At 34.7% G+C, this 22163-nt stretch overlaps 2 protein-coding genes and 1 pseudogene across 2 annotated transcripts; 1 reads left to right on the top strand and 2 right to left on the bottom strand.

Annotated features, from left to right (window-relative positions):
• Window positions 1–1294: 1294 nt before the first annotated feature.
• Window positions 1295–4812, bottom strand: LOC110708605. Its single transcript, XM_021886778.1, has 6 exons — window positions 4116–4812; window positions 3843–3943; window positions 2599–2678; window positions 2311–2485; window positions 1981–2042; window positions 1295–1833 (listed from the first exon to the last, which is right to left on the bottom strand). The coding sequence occupies exons 1-6, from the start codon at window positions 4249–4251 to the stop codon at window positions 1518–1520; spliced, it is 870 nt and encodes a 289-aa protein (XP_021742470.1). The 5' UTR covers window positions 4252–4812; the 3' UTR covers window positions 1295–1517.
• A 119-nt stretch (window positions 4813–4931) lies between these two features.
• On the bottom strand, window positions 4932–7637 carry LOC110708604 (annotated as a pseudogene).
• A 2450-nt stretch (window positions 7638–10087) lies between these two features.
• On the top strand, window positions 10088–16609 carry LOC110708603 (probable RNA helicase SDE3). Its single transcript, XM_021886777.1, has 5 exons — window positions 10088–10273; window positions 12078–12961; window positions 13067–13237; window positions 14127–15575; window positions 15863–16609. The coding sequence occupies exons 2-5, from the start codon at window positions 12206–12208 to the stop codon at window positions 16388–16390; spliced, it is 2904 nt and encodes a 967-aa protein (XP_021742469.1). The 5' UTR covers window positions 10088–10273; window positions 12078–12205; the 3' UTR covers window positions 16391–16609.
• Window positions 16610–22163: the final 5554 nt, after the last annotated feature.

Genomic DNA, 22163 nt, shown 5'->3' with positions numbered 1-22163 from the left:
TATAAAGGGGAAAAAAATAGAGTCGTTGGTAATTTTTTTTTTTTTTTATTTGTGTTTTGTAAAATATATCCGTTGCCAAATTACAACGGATTTATTTAAAACAGTGACACGTGTCAAGCAGCGGCTGGGCCAAGTGGCGCGCTCCCAGCCGCTGCTTTTTATTTTTTGTCCTGAAAAAAAATAAAAATGGGTGGGGCCCACAATCCATAAATTCGTCCAAATGCTTGCAGCAGCAATCGATCCCACAACCATTCACTATGAACAATTATAGAGATCACCATTAAGCCACCCATTCACTTGTTCACTCATTGTGAACTATTTTTTTGTTCACCCTTAAGGCTGCCCTAAGATGACAAAGTTATAACTGTTCATATACTTTTAACTTTTTATTGAGCATATCTTTGAATTTTGACTTAATCTTTTATCAAGGGTAAAATGAAATGTTGAGATTATTTTGGCAAATAAACTTAAAAACATTAATCCCATACAAGAAATGGTCAAAAGTCAAAACAATGTTAATAGTAGAGGTGGACAATGTGTCGTGCCTGGTGGTGGCTCGCACCGTGCTGTGTCGTTTCTGCATCTTGGCGTGTCGTGCCGGGCAACCATTTAGTACACCCGAGCCCACGACACAGTCCACGTGTCTGGCGTGTTGTGCTGACCACCGGGCCGCTCATAATATTTTTAATTGTTTTTTTTTGGTGTTAATATTTTTAATTGTTTTTGAACAACTTTAAAATGGATATACTATTTAAATAATTTTATTAATTATGTTTATTTTTTTTATTATTATATTATTGTTGTTTTTTTATTATTCTTATTTTTATTATTTTAGTTCTTTATTATTATTTATGTTATTTTCTGGCCATGTCTGGAGTGTCGCAGGCCAAACTATCGTGCCGCCCATGGGTTCGTGCTGGATTCTTCAAATCGTGTTCACTATACGGCCCACGGCCCACTCCTCGGTCACCGTGCCGTGTCGTGCCGCTGGCGGGCCAATCTCGTGTAAAAACAATTTAAGAAAGTTTAAGAATTGATGAATGACAAGTGTCATATAAGTAAAAACACGCTCATTCATTATGATTAATTGTCATATTAATAGTAGAATTTTAATTAGTTATAACTAAAACCAAACAAATTTTGCACATCAATATAGATTGTATCACCCATAATATATGCATCCAAATTGCATAGTATCTGGTAACTCCAAGTGAAAGGACAGTAATGTTCTATTTCTATGGAAACAATAACAGATACTAACGGAAGGAAAAGCAGAAGAATGGCCAAGCAATCAAAACCTCAAAGAATATTACCGAGTTTTTATATTGAACAATAAAAGCGAAAATCCAATAGTTCATCTTCAAATAGTACAATGATACAACTAACCAATTAAACTGCACAATAGCATAACAAAAAGAAAAATAAATAAAACTAGTTGTAAAAGAAGATATGTATTTCTGCATCACAAAATAGCAGAGAAAACTGGTTGAGTTACATGATGAAATAGCCAAGTGCTATTAATGTTTATCTTCTGTCCAATCAGCATCATCTGAGTCATCATCAAAAAAATATAGGTATGGAGCTATTGGTTCACGCTCTGTGCTAGTTTGTTCATCATCCTCCGTGGTTTCCTCAGGCTTCTTCCAGCCTAAACACTTTCTATAAGCTCTATCATAGGCCTCGACAGTTAGACCTGAGGCGAGAAATAACTCCAGTTCATCAGCAAACCGCTTAGTCCTAGCCGTAAGGAAAGGCAATGCGGCATCAACAACTAATATCTTAAATTCTTCTTGCTTTTGATGCAGGGAATGTGCTTTTCCTTTGGGATGATAGCTGAACATATGCATGGTAATGGCAAAACTAAATTTACTAATCTATACAGTAGTATCTGAGCAATAACCCAATAACTAGAAAATATGCACCTTCATTACTGATCAGCTTTTAAAAAAATAAAAAATTATCAAAGATTGCTGAAGTTACCTTCTTGAAAATGACTCAATCACCCCGAGTATGTGATGCATTATGATTTCAACATCCTCTTCCTACAAAAAATGGCCAATTGGATACCTTATAGCTTCATGCAAGTACACAAATAATATTTACAGCAACACAAAAAAAAAAAAAAAAAAAAAAAAAAAAAAAAAAAAAAAAAAAACAGGAAACTTGAGTCACAACTTACAAGTGACATAATTTACTTGTATTTTTTGTTTTCCTTGTCAAGTTCAGAGATAGAATATAAACAAAGAAAATATATTCAAAATCCAGCACAACTAGGAGCCAATGAATAAGAAATAGAGACTAAGGGGGCACCTGTATGAGAGCTTGTAACTCCCTTTTCAACCATTTCTCAAGCCAGCTGTTGGGCTGAAGATACTTGTGTGACTTCCAATAGCGTTCCACTTTAAATGCATCACTTAAAAGACCTGATTCTGATTTGGTGTAGTAACACTGTAGTCTATACTTGTGATCCTTTGAAAAGAAGGCACTGCATTGTTTGCATGGCATCCAATAGAATAAATTAGGATGAATTAGCATATGGCTTCTTTTAAAATGTCAGACACATTAGCAATCCAATATAATGCAACCTCTCTCAAATACCTATTACCATTATTTTGGTCAATATAATGCCGTTGAAATGTACTTCCATCATATCCATAGATGACTGAAATATTTTCGGTCTGTAAAATTAAAAAATTAGAAATGATCACCAAAAGACTGACTAAAGAAATAATAGGTGCAGATTACACAAATATCCCTTAAATGTCTAGAGTCAATTGATACAACCATATGAGTGATATGACAACTTCAGTGCACATCATTATGATAACCTCTTGGTAAGAAGTGTTCCCTGAAACACATAAAATAGGAGGGGAAATCATACATGAGACTCCATTCCACAACTTCTATTACTAATTGCCATTATCAAAAACATCATCACACAGGTGACAGGTCATTCAGAAAACATCTTCACTCAGGTTTTATACAACTCGATCTCCCTAGATCTCATCAATGGTGGGATTCAAACTTACTGTTCCTGTATCAGAACCAAAAAAATTTGTAATTGGTATGTACACCGACTCACTCATCACTCTTTACACATAGGTAGTCAATTGTTGTCAATCTTGTCGTTGATACAAGTGTATTGCCACCAACTATGTATTAAGGGGTATTTAGTATTCCCTTCATCCCACTTATACAAGCCAAATTTCTATTAAGGGATGTTCCAACTCCCAAAAAGAAGGCAACTTTTCAAATCTAGCAAGTATACATCATATATTTTCCCAGATTACAACTCTTTTTTTTATGATTTGACCTATGCTACCATAATAAAATGTTTATCCTCAATAGTTGTAAGTACATATTATCAGGAACCAGTTCAATAAAATTCCACAGAAATGACCTCTAACTGAATGTGTCCTATTCAGTGAGATGGAGGAAGTAACATCTATTCGTATTCAATATTGAAAGTAAAACCTAAGATAAATTCATATTCTTTGCAACAAACTAACAATCACCACTGCTAAATCACAAGCTTCTACTTGAATAAAACCCCAAACAAACACTAACACCCACAAAACGTAGCAACCCCAAAATTTAAACATAGAATCCCAAAGTATCCCAAAAACGTAAATCAATGTAAATTATGTAACTGTCACAAGCAATTCAACATCAAAAGTAGCAATGAATTTCTATTCATCGATTCGAACCCGAACAGGTTTCTACAATGATTGGGTTGATCTTCAGTGCAGAATTACTCAATTAAATAATTTTCTTCCATTACAAAAGAAACAAAAACTGATTAAAGAAGAATTTTACTGCGTAATAAGAAGGTGAATAAGGACCTTGCATAAAGGGCACTTAACGGAGGATGGTTGGCGCAATGAAGAAGACCTGCTTGAAACTACTTGAGTCCAACGAATTATGCAATTGTAACAAAATTTATCTGCAAATTCATAATAATTTAATACCCATTAGCTTTATTTAATCACCCATCAAGCATAACGAATTCAATTGAACGAAAGATTGATTTTTTTGCAAAATAAATTGAAATTTTCCGGAAATCAAACCCTAATGATGAAATTATGCAGAATTTGAGAAAGAGAGAAGAAGCATACGGAAGCAGCGATCCAAATAGGAGTCTTGAGTAATGAGTCCGAGGCAGATGGGACATGGGTTCGGGCTCGGGCTCGGGTTGGAGGTAGAAGAACTGGGTCCTTCTTCGTCGTCTTTGTTGGGTTCTTCCTGCATCATTTCTTTGCGATTTGGAAGGTGGAAGCGTCCAACTTCAATGGCATCTCCAAAGTCCAGAAATCGCCAAGGATGTTTAATGGAAAATGATATATATAGCTTTTAGGACGACATATATTAAGTTTAAGATTTTTTATTTTTTTAATACGGTAGGGTTAAGCGTTTAATTGGGCTGCTCCTATGATCCTATCACAAGACACTTGACAAGCAATGCCGGGGTAAGGATGCAAGGCGACCTATGGGCAACTGCACTAGGAAGTCTTCCACATAAGATTATTACTCGTAACTTTATAGCATGATTATGTCATGTGTAAAATTATACTAGTAACTGTTTTTAATTGGAATAGGTAACAATTTGTTTTTTGTTTTAAAAAAAAAAATTGGAATAGGTAACAAAAAGGTTAAGCTTGATAGTTTAAAGGTTCAAACTACTACATCCTTACGAATGGTAAATGAAAGAGCGACGATAAGAACCAAGAGAGTTGGGGTACCATCAAAAAGAAATTTGTTGCTAGGTTTGTTTCATGATAGCATTAATCGATTGAGATGACATTTAACTTCAGATTATTTCTCCACTTTAGGGAAGATATTAAGTGTTCCAAACTTCAATAATATAACTGTATTCAACTATTACAGAGCAGAAGTGACATAATCTGCAAACAAAACGATTTCGATAACAAGTGGGAAAGAAACACCAAAAACCATCAATGAACCATAGAACATATTACAAGTAAGAATCTTTGCAAGCCTGCAATCATGAACAACAATTCAACTGATAAACTTCCGAAGCAAGTCCTTTGACGAATCACTTAAGTTACCAGAAGACAAGAGGTCGACAAATAATGAAAAAGTATCTGCATCAGCTTCAAATTTCTTGGCAGTCATAATATCACAATAGTAAAACGCATTTGACAAGTCATTATTGAGAATATATCCTCTGATGATAATATTGTAGGTTCGATCATCAGGGGGACAACCATCTTCATCCATTATCCTCAACACTTGAGCAACTTCACTCATGAGCCCTTTCTTGCAGAAGCCTTTGATCATTATATTGTATGTTCTAATATCAGGTTGCAGACCCTTTGAAACGAGATCAGAGAAGAATTTTGCCGCATCTTCAAGTTGTCCAGCCTCACACAAGCTGTTCATCAGGATATTGTAGATGGAAACATTTGGCTTAACACCATTATCCTCCATTTCTTCAAGCAATATCACAGCCTCATCAAGCTGTGCAGTTTTGCAAAGGCAGTCAAGCAAGGAAGCATAGGTGATGACATTTGGAGCAATTCCATGTGCTCGCATTTCTTTGAACAGCTTATGGACAAGTTGGAGTCTATTGGCTTTGCACAGTCCATCAATAAGAGTGGTATAGGTAACAACATCAGGGGTTATCCCTTTCCGAAACATCTCTTGGAAAATGTTTAAGGCCTTGTCAATGTTTTTAGCCTTGCAATATCCATTAATCATAGTGCTGAAACTTACAAGGTCAGGTTCACAGCCATTTTTGGACATGAGATCAAGTAGGTTATTTGCATCTTCCATCTGACCACGCAAACAATAACCATCAAGTAATGCACTATACGTAAGGATGTTTGGAGCCACACCTCTCTCAATCATGTGCTTTAGTATAGACTGTGCTTGATCAACACACCCATCTTTACAAAACATGTCAACCAGCATGCTGTAGGTCTTAACATCTGGTGCTATGTTGCTCTCTAACATCTCAGTTAACAAACGCTGAACCTCTTCACCACAGCCAGAATTGTAGAGGCCTCGAACCAAGGAAGTATAAGTGACAACATTGGGTTTAATGCACTCAGTTTTCATAGAGGAGAAAAGGTGCAGGGCCTCTTCTAACAGCCCGTCCTTACAAAGACTATCGATAATAGTATTGTATATAACAATGTGAGGTTTATAGCGACATCCAGATTGCATTTTTCTAAGAAAATTGAGAGCAGACGCATTGTCGCCAATCCTACAAAGCACTTTGACAACAGTGCTATAGATAACTAAGTCGGGTTGTAAACCAAGGTTGACAATTTTATTCAACAAATGAGCAGCTTGGGGTAGCTTATTACAGTGGATATAGCCATTGATCAAGGTAGTAAAAAAAACACAATCAAGAGGATAGCCAAGCTTAATTCTTTTACCCAAGAGAGAAAACCCGAAATCGATACCGACCCAAATGACAGTGGCAATTGGCAAGAATACTTACGGAATACATATTGGGTCGAATACCATACGATTCAAGCTGCCTATAGAGGGATATAACTGTGAAATGTGGTCTTAAGCGCTTCAATTTGACAATTGCAGATAAAAGCTGATTGAAATCAATGATAGAAGGAAGAGGGCGTAAAGAAATCATTTGATTGAAGAGGGAAAGGGGAAATTTGACATCAGAAAACCCTAATTTGCATTGTTCTCTAACAGATTGAAGAAACAATTCACGATCATCATCAAAATCAACTAAATTAGTAGCAGGTGTATGATTGGGGAAATAATGCCGGAAATTTAGGTAAGAATAAAGAGGAAGACGAAGAAGGTGGCTATTACCTTTGACGCCATTGAAGAAGGCAAGAGAAGCAGAAGTTGCAACACCATAACCAGAAGAACAAGCTCTGCAATTCATGAAATAATTCATAGTAGTATTTCTGAGTAATCTTCTCCTTCTTCAATCTTTCACTCACTAATTTGTGAATAGAAATGACTAGTAGGACTGTAGGAGGCTAGGTATTATTTTTTGCATTTTTGTCTCATTTTTTTTACTCTCGTCTACTTTTTTTTTTTTTACAAGATCATCTAGTGATTATATTCATTCTCGCACGGTTGTATTATTATTTTATTTTTTTTTTAAAAAACACGGTCATATGTTTTAAGAGTTTAAAAATAGACAATCTATATTTATTAGTATTTAAAAAAGCAAATCAAAAAAGACATATGTCATAATTCTATTACACTTCTCTATCTTCTTCTTCAACTCAATGTGCCACATGTCGTTTTACATTTTTTATTTTTCATTATACAATTTTTCTTAACTCTTTCATTAAACACTTTATCTTCATCTCCCCTCTTTAATTCAACCTTTTTATTTTCTCTCTTTGATTTTAGTCCCTCCATCTTCTTTCTATTAAGTCTCATTTCAAATTAAAGTCCCAAATTTTTTTTTTCTTTAATTATGTTTTCATTTACATATTACACTCATAATTATTTATTGGTATTTCCTTAATCATCTCTCAATGCAATTTTCTAAGAACAAGCCGTGCATTGCACGGGCCAAAAGACTAGTTAACATTAATAACGAAATATAAATAAACACATATTTTGAAGATACTCCGTACAAAGTAATTGTTTAAACTATATTCATTAGATTTATCAAGTTTTTTTAAAAGTAATTGGCCTCCCCTTTTTCTCTCTTCTCTATCCTCTATCCTCACTCTTCTAGGGTTTTAATTCTCTTGGCCATTTAGGTCGGAAATAGTCTAATTAGACTATTTCCGACCCTTTTTCTTTAATTCGATTTATTTTTTTGCTTTGTTTTACGTTTTTGGTTTGTTTGTTTTGTTTTGTTCTCTCCATCTGTCCCAATTTTCTGGGATTTTGATTCTCATCTATAGATGAGAATTTTATTTTTAGGGTTCTTATAATAATTGGGAAGGTGATTTGGATTCCTATGAGTGGGATTTGTCATCAACTAATCGATCAAAACATCAGCGCAGATTACGGAGGTCTCAACTTGGAAAGATGCAAAGACATCGAAAATCATTGTTCGCGTCAAGTTTAAAGCGGTGGAGTATGAGCTATGTCAAATATGCAAATTAGTTATGATTTTGATTGTAAAAGTTATGATATTTTCTCTAAATCTGTGGTTTACAGATCCTTATTATTGTAGATGTCGTATGACTTTTATTTAAAGATATTATTCTCACCGTTCAAAAAAAAAAGTTTTTTTAAAAGTAGAAATGAACTATCAACAAATAATGGTTTTCGTTTAAAATAAAAAATAAAATACGGAGTAATTGTTAAGTACCCCATATATATATATTAGGAAATGTACGGAAATGTTGTTCATTTCATATTCTATTTTTTTTTTTTTGTTGAAATCATTTCATATTCTATAAGACATCTTGTAACAAATATATTCAATGATGATCATATAATCATATTTTGTTTTGAAGGATTTTTTTTTTTTCTAATTGAGGTACATATTACAATAATAGTCAAGAACTAGAAAATGAACTACTCCGTATATAATTAAGATTATTGTATTTATTATGTTATTTATTTCATATCCTTTTAACTCTTCTTTACTACTCATTTAAATAACCCGTAGTAATGTAGTTTGTATGAATGAAAAAGGATACTCCAGTATATGACTGTTTAAATGTTTTTTTAAAATGAAAAAGGCTACTCTGAAGTTTTTGTAGTTGTAGTTGTAGTTTATAACGAGTACATGTATTGAGACCTAGGATGCACGGAAACGGATACGGACACGGACACGATACGGACACGGGAAAACGGCAATCCTAAAATAGGGGACACGGGTACGGCGTATAACAAGGCATATAATATATTAAAAAAAACGAGAATTTGACAACTAATTCAATAAAACACTAAATAATTAGCCTCAAAACACACAATTTTAATTAAACAAGTAAATGAACAAAGTGTACGGACATAGTCGGATACATATCAAGAAACCATCAAACCAGACATGTCTTAATAGTACTCTTCAAGTAATCAAACAAAACTAGAAACATAACACAAAATCAAACATCTCATCAAGTAATCAACAAAACTGTCAAAACACGGTGGTGGGCGGTGGTTGTCTGGCTGACGACGAACAACAAATTGAATTATTGAAGCAATTGAATTTCAGAAAATCAGAAGTTCTTACACACTTACACTGATTAAAACCCTAAAAAATTCCCCAAATTAGCATTACTCGAATTCACTTCAGAATCACAGCAATTGTTGAATGGCAGAAATTGAGCTCCAGTAAAGATAACAATGGAGCTCAATTGTTGAATGGCAGAACACCAAGAAATAAGCACAAAAAGGCTGAAATTGAGCTCTATTAAAGACAACAATGGCAGAGACTCAGAAAATGAAGACCGATTAAGTTCTCTCCCAGACTCCATTCTCACCGACATTCTCTCACTTCTCGACATCCAAGGATGCATATTCAGAACTTTAATTGAATTTTTTAAAAAAAAAGTAGAGAAGAACCATACCTGGTGGCTGACACGGACGACGGGCGACAAGGTGGGCGGTGGAGTGATAGGTGGTGGCTGAGGACGAGCAGGCGAATAGCAAGGGCCAGGCCAGCAACTCCAGCAACCCCCGCAACAATGAGAGATGAAGGCCACGAGCAGCAAGGGCCAGGCCAGCAACCCTGACAACCGGCAAGGAGGCGAGTGGCGGTGACGGAGACAGCAAGCCGGCGGTACGGTGAGACCTACAAGTCGGCGACTGAGCAAGTGAGCAGCAAGGGGTTCAGTTGAGACTTGAGAGGATGAGAGGATTGAGAGTTTGAGAACTGGAAACTTGGAAAGAGGTAGAGAGGCAAAGCATAGGAATTTAGGTATTTCGCGTGTCCATACCAAAACGGCCCGTGTCAGCCCAAGACACGGCCCGTGTCCAAAAATCAAAAACGGTTAAAAAAAATCGGACACGGTTTTCTGCGTGTCGGACACGTGTCGCCCCGTGTCTCATCGACTCGGACTCTTCAGATTTTTGGCGTGTCCGTGCATCCTTGATTGAGACACGGAGAAAGTACATCGTATATGACTTTTTAAATGTTCTTTTTTTAAGTTGTAGTACTAGTACCGTAGTACGGAGTACTAACTTAAAAATCGAATAAGTTTTGCTGGACCAAAGCACTGAACAAAAGCAGAAAAATAAAAAACTGCAACTCTAGACTAACTCACTTCTCCGATCACCCATTACCGGCGGATTTCGGCCCGCCGTCAGCCCGAAACATCCGCAGTTCTCTGGCTTACTGGGAAATTTCCCACTTTATAAGGTAATCTATCAATTTTGTTGTAAAAAATCCCTAATTTCACTCACATTTTGACCATATATTATTCTCTGTTATCTTAATTTATCTGTTGTTTTGGTTTGCTTTAATACGCTTACAGTTATAGGTAATGAATTGTGATTCTGGGTTTTGATTTTCTTGGAATGATTGTTGATTTTGGTGGACTTGTTGTTTTGTTATAATTTTGTGAGAATTGGGTTTGTTTTGTTTTGTTTGTTTAATTGCATATATATTTGATTTGGGGTATCAAAAGGTGACATTTTTGGGGGAAATGGGTTGAGGGATTGTTTGAATTAGATGTATTTTTTCATGTGGTGTTGGCTTAGAGGTGTTTGGCTGAGGCAGTGGTAGTGGCAGTGGCTTTGGCTTCTTTTTGAAACAGCCCGTCCTCGGCCTGCCTTTTGATGTTCTCGACTACGACCTTCGTTGAGATTTGGTTATCACGTTACTAGTTTGAAATACACTATCAATATGACGACTAATTCCCGGGCCTAATATTGAAAATGGGTGAGTTTTAGATGAAATTGGCCTAATACCTTTCCTGAGTAAAATTTGCTTGTTGAGCTTTACACTTTGTAATATTGATATGGAGAATTTGTTGAATGTTTGGCATAAACAAGATCCCCTTGGAGAATTAGTAAGATCATCTGCAAACATTGCAGTTCCTTTTTGAGGCTTTTTGCTCATTTCTTTGTTTGTGTCAGTGTGTGTTGATATAGGTGTTTCATGCTGTGTAAATGATCTGGAATAGTTTCTGTCCAGATTTCGCAGGTGAATGTAATGATAGGTTTTGATAATAATATTATTGTGAAATTTATATGGTCAGATTATATTTCAAGCATTAGCATTGGTTTGTGCTTGTTTAAGTGCCTTTGCTATCAGTGTCTTCCTGTGGACATCATTTTATTTCCTGTAATATATGAGTTGCTAATTTTTTTATTTTTTTCTTTAGTTATTGTTTCCCTGTCAAATGAGCTTTAAATCTTGTTTTGCTGTGGATAATAAGTCTTGTCTGCGGTATGCTAAGTCTTTTTTTTTTTATTTTTTTTTTTATTTAGGGGTGAAAACATTTGGTGTTATAATTTTTCATATTAAATCATTTAATGGTAGAATGAGTTGTCAATTAATGCTAAGTTAGTTTGAAATCATACGCGTGTGTAGATTACTCTTCCGGCCTGTTTGGTCAGTGGCTATAAATGATGGTAATGGAATAAAATTTGTATGTAAACTTGTAAGGAACATCAAGGTTCATTCCCATGGTAGTCCTAGGATCCTTGCTCACCCCAAATTGTTCATTTTTCCTTTCAAAATTTCATTCCCACTTAACACCTCCTCCCAAGTGGTAATGGTGGGTAATGGAAAAACATGAAGAAACCACATGCTTAGGGATGGAATATCATTACAATAGAGATTAGAATTTTAATTAACTTCCCAATTTACACTAAAAAAATTAAAATTCATTGCCATTACCATCATTTATTACTGGCTAGTCGGCTACCAAATGGGCTGTTCATACTTAATGTAGCATGAAACATTTCCATTGTTAAGTTTATATTGCCTGTGTGGAAATAATTCTGGATGTTGGATTCTGTATTGAACAATACCTCAATTGGCTCATTATCGACTAAGTAATATCTATTTGGCTGTATCTATGGCCTATGGGTTCTTGCTGATTGTCTCATAGTAGTTGCTTTTTGTAAAGCTCATGTGTCCAATACAAACACTCTTTGTTTTATTAAGCCTAATTTTCTTTTTAATCTAATGAGTACTCTGTCTATTTTGGTGATAGGTTTGACCCTTCTTGTTTGGTTTGCTGCAAACTTGACGCAACAATCTTGGAAAGTGGAGTAAACATTGCATTATAATAGCTTTGATATATTTTTTACATTTGTCTTTGTATTATACTGATATCTGGCAATGAGTGTCTACGGTGAGAAATCAGATGATGAATATTCTGTCATTGGAGACAAAGGGGAGATTGGATTCATGGATTTTGAGGATGATAAGTCTGTTTTTAGTTATGATCCAAGTGAAGAGGGCCCGGTTGTCATTTCTGTGCCGTTTCCATCCATTGAGCATAAGCCTCAATCAATTTCTGTTGGCGAGGTTGCTGCTGATTCAATTACCATAAAAAATACAACTAGAGATCCCGTGGAACTTTGGGGGATCCAGATATATGCTTCAAACCCTGAAGATTCATTTACACTGTCGTTGATGGAACCTTCCAAACCAGGGTTTTTGGGCTCCTCCTCTTTGGAAGACCGAATCCTGCAGCCACTTAAGACATTGACAGTATGGTTATCTTGCAAGCCTGCAGATATCGGGATGCACACATGCATTGTCCACTTTGACGTTGGGAATGATAGGATTGAGCGTGTGGTCTTTCTCTTGGCAGAAGATAGTGTCTCCAAAGCTTTAGTTTCGAAGAAACCATATCAAAGAGCAACGAAAAAGACACATTTTGTTATCGATTCATATGTTGAAGGCGTACGTCCTGCAAGGCCAAACTACCGTAATTTCCGCAATAGGCTTCCAAATTTTGAGATACCAAAAGATGTAAGGGAAGTTATAGAGAATAAGCAGGTACCCGATGCTATAATAGAAGGCCTATCAAGGAAGAACTATGTACCTTTCTTTAGAACACTTCTTATTATGGAAGAGTTGCGCCTGGAGGTGATTATAAATCCATCTTCTTGTTGATTTGATTTGGAATTGATACTGATGCATCTATTTTCATTTACCCGCTCAACTAATTTAGATGTGTATACTTTTCCTTAGCATGATATTAAAGCTTATGACATGGAGAATGTCACTTTGAGAAGCAAGGGGCGTCTGTTCTTGACTCTGGAGGTCCTAGGCTTGGCTGAAAGACGACCTTCATTAGTGCATGGAGATTCTGTCTTTGCCCAACTTACACTTACAGATACTGATGACCAACGTGCTTATGAGGTAAATGCATACACAACAAAGTGATTTATCATTAGTTAAAATGTCTCTATACGAATGCAAAATAACCCTATGAGTTTGGAGTTCTTGATATTTTAGTAACTCTGGTGTGGTTTAAAGTAAATATTTCATGAAAATGAAAACTACTTTATTTAAGAACAAATATGGTAGTGTGCAACACTTTTGTATTGTGGACAGCTAATAGTTCAACTGTCAACTGTCAGTCCTGTCTATGTACGTAACCAGGGGGAGAGTGGTCGAGGCCTGGCCAATTCAGCTCAGCTCTGTGCTCCCTTCCCCTCCTCTACTGAAACATAAGTATATTAAACTTGGTTTGCAACATAAATTTAAAAAGCTGGCTCAATGGTTTGGTCTACTACATAAGACCTTAAGTCACACAGGATATCTTACTTTGAGGCCAATTGCTAACAATTCTGCTTATCTTTAACGCGTTGCTTTGCTTGATAAAACCTTTTTCAGTTTTATGTATGTACATCAGCCAATTCTGTCTGCGCCCACCTTTTTATTTTTTCTAATTAGGCATTCAAGGATGCTACGAGATGTCGAGACTTTTGTGAATGATTATTTAATTGCATGCTTGACTGATTGTACCTAAGGTTAGACACTCAGCTACACCTTTTAAAAACATATTGATTTAATTAAGTTTAACAAAGCTCAATTCAGAATGATAGATTGGTTATAAAAATTGCATGCTGCATGCTTTGGATATCATTGATATGTTTTAAGGTTTATTCACCAAACAATTACCTACAAACTTGACATTGAAAACTGATTGGCTCTTTACTCGTTTTGGTATTATTTAAATCACTAATATCAAATCTATTAGATTGTGACTTGTTATCACGTTATTAATCTTTAAGTCTGTCATCAGGGTTATATACACCGTGTAGAGGCTGATCATGTATATCTGAAATTTGCTGATGAGTTCCACAAGTGTCACAGTGATCAAAATTTTTATAACATCCGATTCATGTACAACCGTGTCAACATGAGAAGATTGTATCAAGCCATTGAAGGTGCAGAAAAGGTACATAAAGCCTTCCTCTTTCCATCTGAGTCGTTAGCGAAGAGGCAGATTACACCAACCCCAATGGTGCCCATATCCAGTAATCTCAATGAAGAACAACTGAATGCTGTTGAAATGGTTCTAGGATGTCAAGGGGGAGTACCTTATATGATTAATGGGCCACCAGGTACTGGTAAAACAATGACGCTAGTAGAAGTGATCCTCCAACTTTACAAATCCCGTAAAGGCTCCCGCATTTTAATCTGTGCAGCTTCAAACAGCGCTGCAGACCATATACTGGACAAAATTCTGAAAGAAAAGAACATTAAAATTCGGGAAAATGAAATATTCAGGCTCAATGCAAGTAGCCGTCCAGTTGAAGATATGAAGCCTGAATGTATGCAATTTTGTTATTTTGAGCAATCTATTTTCCGGTGTCCTCCGCTCCAGGCATTGTTGCACTATCGAGTTATTATAACAACGTATATGAGTTCCTTCCTTCTTCATGCAGAAGGTGTTACACAGGGCCATTTTTCTCACATCATTTTGGATGAGGCAGGACAGGCCTCAGAACCAGAGACCCTCGTTTCCATTTCCAGCCTCTGCCAGAAGGACACTGTGGTTGTTCTTGCCGGAGATCCAATGCAACTAGGCCCTGTCATCTTCTCCCCAGATGCAAAGAAACATGGATTAGGAAAATCATATTTGGAAAGGCTGTTTGAATGTGAGCTCTATAGTGAAGGAGATGAAGGTTATGTGACAACACTTCGGCGTAATTACCGATCCCACCCTGAAATCCTCCATCTGCCTTCACAATTATTTTATAATGGGGAATTAATGGCATGCTACAAAACCACAAAGTCTAAACTTTGGGAAGATCTTCTTCCAAACAAGGAATTTCCCATTCTTTTTACTGGTGTCCACGCTTATGATGAGAGGGAAGGAGATAATCCCTCGTGGTTCAACCGCACTGAGGCTAGCATGGTAGTTAAGCTTATCAAGAAGCTCATTGATAAGGATGTCGCTGAAGAGGATATCGGAGTGATTACACCTTACAGGCAGCAAGTAGCCAAAATTAAAACGGTTCTTGAAAGTAGCGATATTCTTGATGTCAAGATTGGCAGTGTCGAGCAGTTTCAAGGACAGGAGAGAGATGTAATTATTATATCCACTGTCCGATCAACTGTTAAACATGATGAATTTGACAGAGTCCATTATTTAGGATTTCTAAGCAATCCAAAAAGATTTAATGTTGCCATCACTCGAGCCAGATCTTTGCTTGTCATTATCGGGAACCCCCATATAATCTGTAAGGTATGGTTCCAAACTAACTTCACTTGTGTTTGTGTAATTGTGTTGTACTCTATGATATTGCCCGTCTCACATACGAATCTTCCTCTGTGCTTTGGTATCATGATGTGCTCCTATAGACTGAAACGTAAATCATTCTATTTGTTTTTTGACCTTAAAGCACATTAGTATAATTTTTTCAAGAAGCGTGTACTACTAGAAGTGAAAAGTAATGGATGGTAATATCATATATGCAGTTTGTCTTGAAAAGCTACTGTAATTAATGTCAGGCATGGTTTTGTGTTTGATAGGATCCTTACTGGGCAAAGCTTCTGTGGCGTTGCGTAGACAATAATTCCTACGAGGGTTGTTCCCTTCCAGAACGACAGGAATTCAGTGATGAAATTCCAGAGCAGGACGAATGGTCTCATTCTGCAAAGCAAAAGAATCGTGACAACAGTTCCTCTGAGGGCTATTCCGTTCCTCAGGGTCAAAGCAATAATGACAACTTCCCGGCAGAGGATGGATGGTCTCTTGACGCCCCTGTGGTGCAGCAGAATGGTGCAGATTGGGAAAATGATTTTTCTAAACCTATCAAGAACGAAGATGAATGGTCTGATGGATGGGCTCTTGAAGCCCCTGTGGTGCAGCAGAATGGTCCAGAGCTATCCTGGGAAAATGATTCTTCTAAACCTGATAAGAACGAAGATGACTGGTCTGGAGGATGGTCTCTTGATGCACCTGTGGCGCAACAGAATGGTCCGGAGTTATCCTGGGATAATGATATTCCTAAACCTGTCAAGGATGAAGATGAATGGTCTGATGGCTGGAAGTCTTAATACATCCTCAGCCTTATAAGATAATATAATAGATATTAATACAAACGAAAATAACTTTGGTTTTTATGACATATTACATATTTATGACTGATCTGAGGAGCAAGCAGGGTAGATAATTTATTGCTTTTGTGCTCCAATTGTATGTTTATATACTGATACTTGACCGCAATTAAGAAGTCATTTGAGCAGCATTCTTAAGATTATTACTGCGACTAAGTAATAAAGATAATACAACATAGAAAATCAAGTGAATCAAATAGGAAACTCTCTTTCCAGTTTCCACCATATAATCTATCAAACTACTTAATTGCAAAGGTTGTTACATATACACGGTGCATTCAAGAGTACTTTTTTTGCTCATCTTGATGATTAAAGGAAATTATTGTTCATTTAATCATCAAATGAGTATAAAATAACCTTGGATGCTATTAATACAATGTTAACCTAATTGAAGGAGATTATTGTTCATTCAATAATCAACTAAATTGCTCTAACGGCTAGGCCAATTGACCAATTTGGTAAATAAAAAAGACCCTTAGCGACAATTTGGTAAAAAAACTTATTCCGGCGACAATTTGGTAAATAAAACTAACCTTAAGTGACAATTTGGTAAATAAAATAATATCAGGCGACAATTAACCCAAAAAATACAAAAATTTCCGATAAATTACTCGTGAATGCTTAATATGTTCGTTTTTCTTGTTATTTTACCAACCCTTTTTTACGGAAATAACAATTTGAAGAAAAAAAAACCGTTAAGTATCAATTTTCACTTAAGTTTCATACCCCTTATTAACGATTTTTTTTTTAAAAAAAGGGGTTGGAAATAAAAAGGGATGACATGTAAATTCAAAATTTTAAATGGAAAAAATAAATTTAAGAACATAAAAACAAATTAAAATAGGATTTTTAAAGAGTTTGTTGGGAAAAAATAGATTTTTTGGTCTAAATGTTGTCGGAGTTTATTGTTTTTACCAAATTGTCGCATATTGTTAGTTTTTTTTTTTTACCAAACTGTCGCCGGAGAAAGCTTTTTTACCAAATTGTTGCTAGAGTTCTTTTTTATTTATCAATCTGGTCAATTGGCCCTAAGGGCTAACCTAATTTAGGGCATGCTCACTTCATCTTAATTTCAGTTCAGTTAAGCTCCAATTAGTTCAGCTCCAATCAGTTCAGTTTCGTTGAGCTACTAATTTCCTTTTCTCATAAAATATTCATTTCAACTCCAATCAGTTCGGTTCAGTTCAGTAAATGTAAGCAGGCCTTTAATACAGTATTACCACATATTGAAGGGATTTGTAGGAAAACAAAATGATGGTTAGGGAATTTTAAAATTTAATTTTCACCACATTTTCACTAAAGACAATTGACGAAATACGTGTTTCATTTGCGTTTCTTTTTGTGAAGGACTATATAAGAATTAATTCACAATTTTGACTTAATTTAGTCTTGACAATAATACTTGATAAGTAGCTAAAATAAGCGGAAGAGAACACATACATTCATATTTTATATTGCAAGTCCAAACCCTTATAACGGGTGCTTATATCAGCTAAGCCCAATCCTTGTCTTAAGTGAAAATTAACTTTTCCTTTTCTCCTAGTTAAATGTAGGTTAGGAAACTAAATACCATAATCTTATCATAACTTGTTGTCGGTTTAATTATTTCTATATAATAAACCCTCAATTAGAAAAGGCAAGGTTCACATCATTCAAACCTTAACAAAATCTCTCTTCCTTAATTTCTCTCCTCTCATAAATATTACTCCTTCTTAATTAATTAATTAATTAGAAGTACATTCTATTGATTAATTACAAAATACTGATGCAATTCGCCCGACGTTCAAGTTCAAACGTTACATATGCAGTAGAGCTCTACTTTGACGATGATCTAGATTCCAATCTTCTAAAAGCTCGTCAAAATTTAGTCTCTAACATGTATAATTACTACAACCCTAACCATCCTACACCCCAAAAATTCCTAACCATGACCGAACCCGAAATCCATTCACGTCCATGCATCACCCTATTCACCACATCAAACCCTAGTAGCCACCCAAGACCATGACCTAGCCCGCAATCTATGCACCTTAGTCACCAATTTTTTCAACGACGAAATCTCATCACGTGTACATGGACTAGTCCTCCCGGTATCCCTTGACTTGGAGACGGCTAGTACGTTTGATCAAGGGGATGACAATTACATGTTTCTTTCTGTTCTTGACTACATAGGAGAAGTAAAGGATATAAGGGAAAGTCTTTGCTCGGAGATGGCCTTAAAGGGTTTCGACATCAAGGGGAATTACCACGAGAAGGGGTGGGTGCCGGCTGTTCAAGTGGCTAAGCAAACGTGGAAGCAATATTATGGACATAGGGCACATGATGAAAAATGTTGGAAGGAATTTTGTGAGGAAAATGATTATCAATTAGATGGAATTGTTACTAAAGTTGCAATTGTACAAGCTTCTCCTAGGCGAATTTTGTGGAAGATTTTACCGTTACTACGACAAGATCAAGATCAAGATCAAGATCAAGATGAAGAGGATGATTTTAGTTTAATTTGCATGGATCAGAGTTAGTAATGTTCATGTTTAATTTTAGTTTTATATTATATGTATTTCTTTGAAATAATTGATTCAGTTTATGTGTGGATTTTGCAGATTGTATCAAAGTTTTGCTTATGTACGTGTGATTCATAATATTGGAGATTAGATAATCTTGAGTATGAATTTGTAGTAATATTGGGATCACAATGTCTTATATGTGGCCAGCCCTATAAGCCCAATTCTCGCGGCCCAATTTGCTATTTATAACGGAGCCCGTTATTTTCATCCCGTTTTCTTAGAATTCCGTTATTGTTTTTTTAAAAAAAAAAAATACAAAAACACAAATTGGAAACCGCCTGAACTTCCCTCCTTCTCTATTAACTTCTTTTTTTTCTTCTTTCGTGACTCTCTTTCTCTCTCATCAAATTTCATTTGCAATTCAAATTTTCTCTGCATTTTATTAGTCTCTTTCTCTCTCTTTAAATTTGCTCTGCAATTTCTCTGTCCTCCATTGTTGCATTATGGTGAAGATTAAGGTTGTTCATCGTGGTGGCAAAAAAGGATCGACAACTTACGAAGGTCTTGAACGTTCGTGTATTTTTTTTTTAGTTTCTTTTATATTGTTAATATTTTCTTGTTTTCCCGACGTTTTTGTTATATTTGTTTCAAATTTTTTGTGATTTTGTTTGTTTTAGTAGTTTTATACTTCAATTTGATTATTAACCCTAATTTTTACTTTTCGTTGAGTAATTTTATTGTTCAATTTCATGATCTAACCCTAACTTTTATTTTTCTTCTTTTACTTGTTTAATTATGTGTTTGATAATGTTCATTGCTGTTTAATGTCATTTTTGCTGTAATTTGTACTATAATTGTGAACTTTGAACATTGCATGTGTTATTATTGTTTAATTTCATCTTCTATTTTATTTTTTAGATCCTGATTTTTACTTTTTTCCTTTTTCTTGCTGAATTAAGTTCTTGATGATGATTTCTTTTATTTTTTTCATTGCATTTGTTATTCTGGTTTTTTCTTATGAATATTTACCTTTTTTTTTTGTTCTACTTGTCTTATATATGAAATTTAAAGAGATTATTTATTCAGCGCCTGTTATGTTATTTATTAGTTGTCTAGGTGTTACTTTTGTGTTACCTATTGGTTACCTTTTAAGTTATTGAGAAATTTTCTGTTTAAAAGTCTAATTCATGTGTTTTATAGTTTAATGTTTTGTGGTTACTTATAAATTATATAATAGTTACTTATAATTTACATAAAATTTACTTTGTGAGTTACTTATATGTTTCATATGAATTACTTATAAGTTTTATAGGGATTACTTATAAGTTTCATAGTGGTTACTTATTTGTTACATAGGAGTTACTTATATATTTAAACTTTTTTTAATTTTAAGTGGTTATTGCTTGATATGGTTTATGTTTCTTGTGTAATAGAATTACTTATTGCATTGTAGGTGTTACTTATTTAATAATAGAGTTACTTATTGCATTATAAGTGTTACTGTTGTGTTATATATTGGTTATCTTTTAAGTTGTTGACAAATTTTCAATGTATCAGTATTTTTCATGTGTTATATATAGTTTATTATTTAGTTTATTATTTGTGGTTACTTAATCACATAATAGTTACTTATAAATTTCATATGTATTACTTTTTGAGTTGCTGAGTATTACTGTTTTTTTTTTAATTTGTTAATAGTTGAAAATTAAAAGGTTACTTATATGTTTTATAGGGATTACTTAAAATTTTTATAGGGGTTAATTATATGTATCATAGGGGTTACTTATAAGTTACATAGGGGTTACTTATAAGTTTTATAGAGGTTACTTATATGTTTAATAGGATTTCTATACTTTTATATTAGTTTGTATTTATTAAATTTTTGTGTTTCATTTTTAATTTTACTAAGTAATGTGTATATGTTTAATAGGTATTGGAAGTCAAGGAGTTGATCAATCTGAGGGAAGGATCCCTATGGATAGTTCTTCTGGTGTTTTAGAAGAAACAGGTGCTTCAAAGTTGTCATCTGCTCCTGCCGAAAAAGATTCTGTTCCTGTTACAGAAGATTCAGAAAAGGAAGCCTCAAATAAAGACATTCATGATGAAGGTGATAAAAATAGTACTAATGGAGACCAAGGGCATAACAAAGATGTTTTGACAGACCCTATATCTTCTGTTTGTCCTGAAGCTTCTAAGATTAGTCCCAGTAAAAATGAGTTAGTTCGATTGAATACTATTGGAGGAGGGCCTTCTGTAGTTCAATATGACGAAGAAGAAGATGTGAAACCAAATAAAAGGAGAAGGAAGATGATTATGGATGATGATGAAGAGGATGTCAAGCCGGTTCCTTCAAGAAGGCCTGTAAGATCTTCGTTCGGAACTTGTTGAAGTTGTGAATGTTGAAGATGATGGGTACTTGTTCTTATTTTCTTAACTGATATTTTTTATAATTTTAATACTCATTATATTAATAATAATTTTAAGTCAAATTGTTAAAAAATAATGGGATTTACTCATTAGCATTAGAATGATTACTTATTTGTATGGTAGTGGTTACTTATAAAGTTTAAAGGGGTTACCTATTACGTATTACTCTTAAGTGTTATACAGTTTACTTATTAGTGTTATAGGTGTTACTTTTAATATAATTTGTATTACTTGTTTCTGTATCCTGTGTTTACTTGTTGTTATATATTGTGGTTACTTTATACTATAACCTGTGGTTACTTTTTATTTTATCTTGTCTGTTTACTTTATAAGTAATTTAAAGGTTACTTATATGTTACATATTGGTTACTTTTACAGTTGTTGATTAATATTTCTTGTTTTCTAAGATGATGTTGTTACTTTTCATGTATAATTTTTGTATTTTTTATTCTTTATATGTTTTATTTCTATTTCTTTATTATTATTCCCTTTTTACAGGAATTATTTATATTTTTTGTTGTGTTTTGTAGGGATGAACTTGAAGTACATGTTAGGTGTTTACCTAAAGGTCTTGTTGATTTAATGGGTGAGTTGACAACTAAACAATTGCAAGCTATTGAGGATATTGGTTTTGGAAGTATATCGCAGATTCGGATGAGTGAATTTCCAAAAGATATGATTAGATGGTTGTGTAGGTGTTTTTTCCTAGCAGTCGTATGTTTGTTATGCCATCGGGTGAGATGTTTCAGCTAATTGCTTGTGATGTACATGATGTGTTTGAG

This window comes from Chenopodium quinoa, unplaced genomic scaffold (genome assembly GCF_001683475.1).
Source record: "Chenopodium quinoa cultivar QQ74 unplaced genomic scaffold, ASM168347v1, whole genome shotgun sequence".
Lineage (NCBI taxonomy): Eukaryota > Viridiplantae > Streptophyta > Magnoliopsida > Caryophyllales > Amaranthaceae > Chenopodium > Chenopodium quinoa.
Note: the sequence above shows the minus strand (reverse complement) of the source record. Positions and strands in the feature narration are given on the sequence as shown.

What these genes read in the sequence shown, in the direction of transcription:
- LOC110708605 (XM_021886778.1), bottom strand. Translation starts at nt 4,251, where the DNA reads ATGATGCAGGAAGAACCCAACAAAGACGACGAAGAAGGACCCAGTTCT. An exon ending in CTATTTGGATCGCTGCTTCC is followed by an intron (nt 3,944 to 4,115) that starts GTATGCTTCTTC and finishes ATGAATTTGCAG; the next exon opens with ATAAATTTTGTTACAATTGC. An exon ending in AGTTACAAGCTCTCATACAG is followed by an intron (nt 2,043 to 2,310) that starts GTGCCCCCTTAG and finishes CATTTTTTGTAG; the next exon opens with GAAGAGGATGTTGAAATCAT.
- LOC110708603 (XM_021886777.1), top strand. Translation starts at nt 12,206, where the DNA reads ATGAGTGTCTACGGTGAGAAATCAGATGATGAATATTCTGTCATTGGA. An exon ending in TGGAAGAGTTGCGCCTGGAG is followed by an intron (nt 12,962 to 13,066) that starts GTGATTATAAAT and finishes ACTTTTCCTTAG; the next exon opens with CATGATATTAAAGCTTATGA. An exon ending in ATGACCAACGTGCTTATGAG is followed by an intron (nt 13,238 to 14,126) that starts GTAAATGCATAC and finishes GTCTGTCATCAG; the next exon opens with GGTTATATACACCGTGTAGA.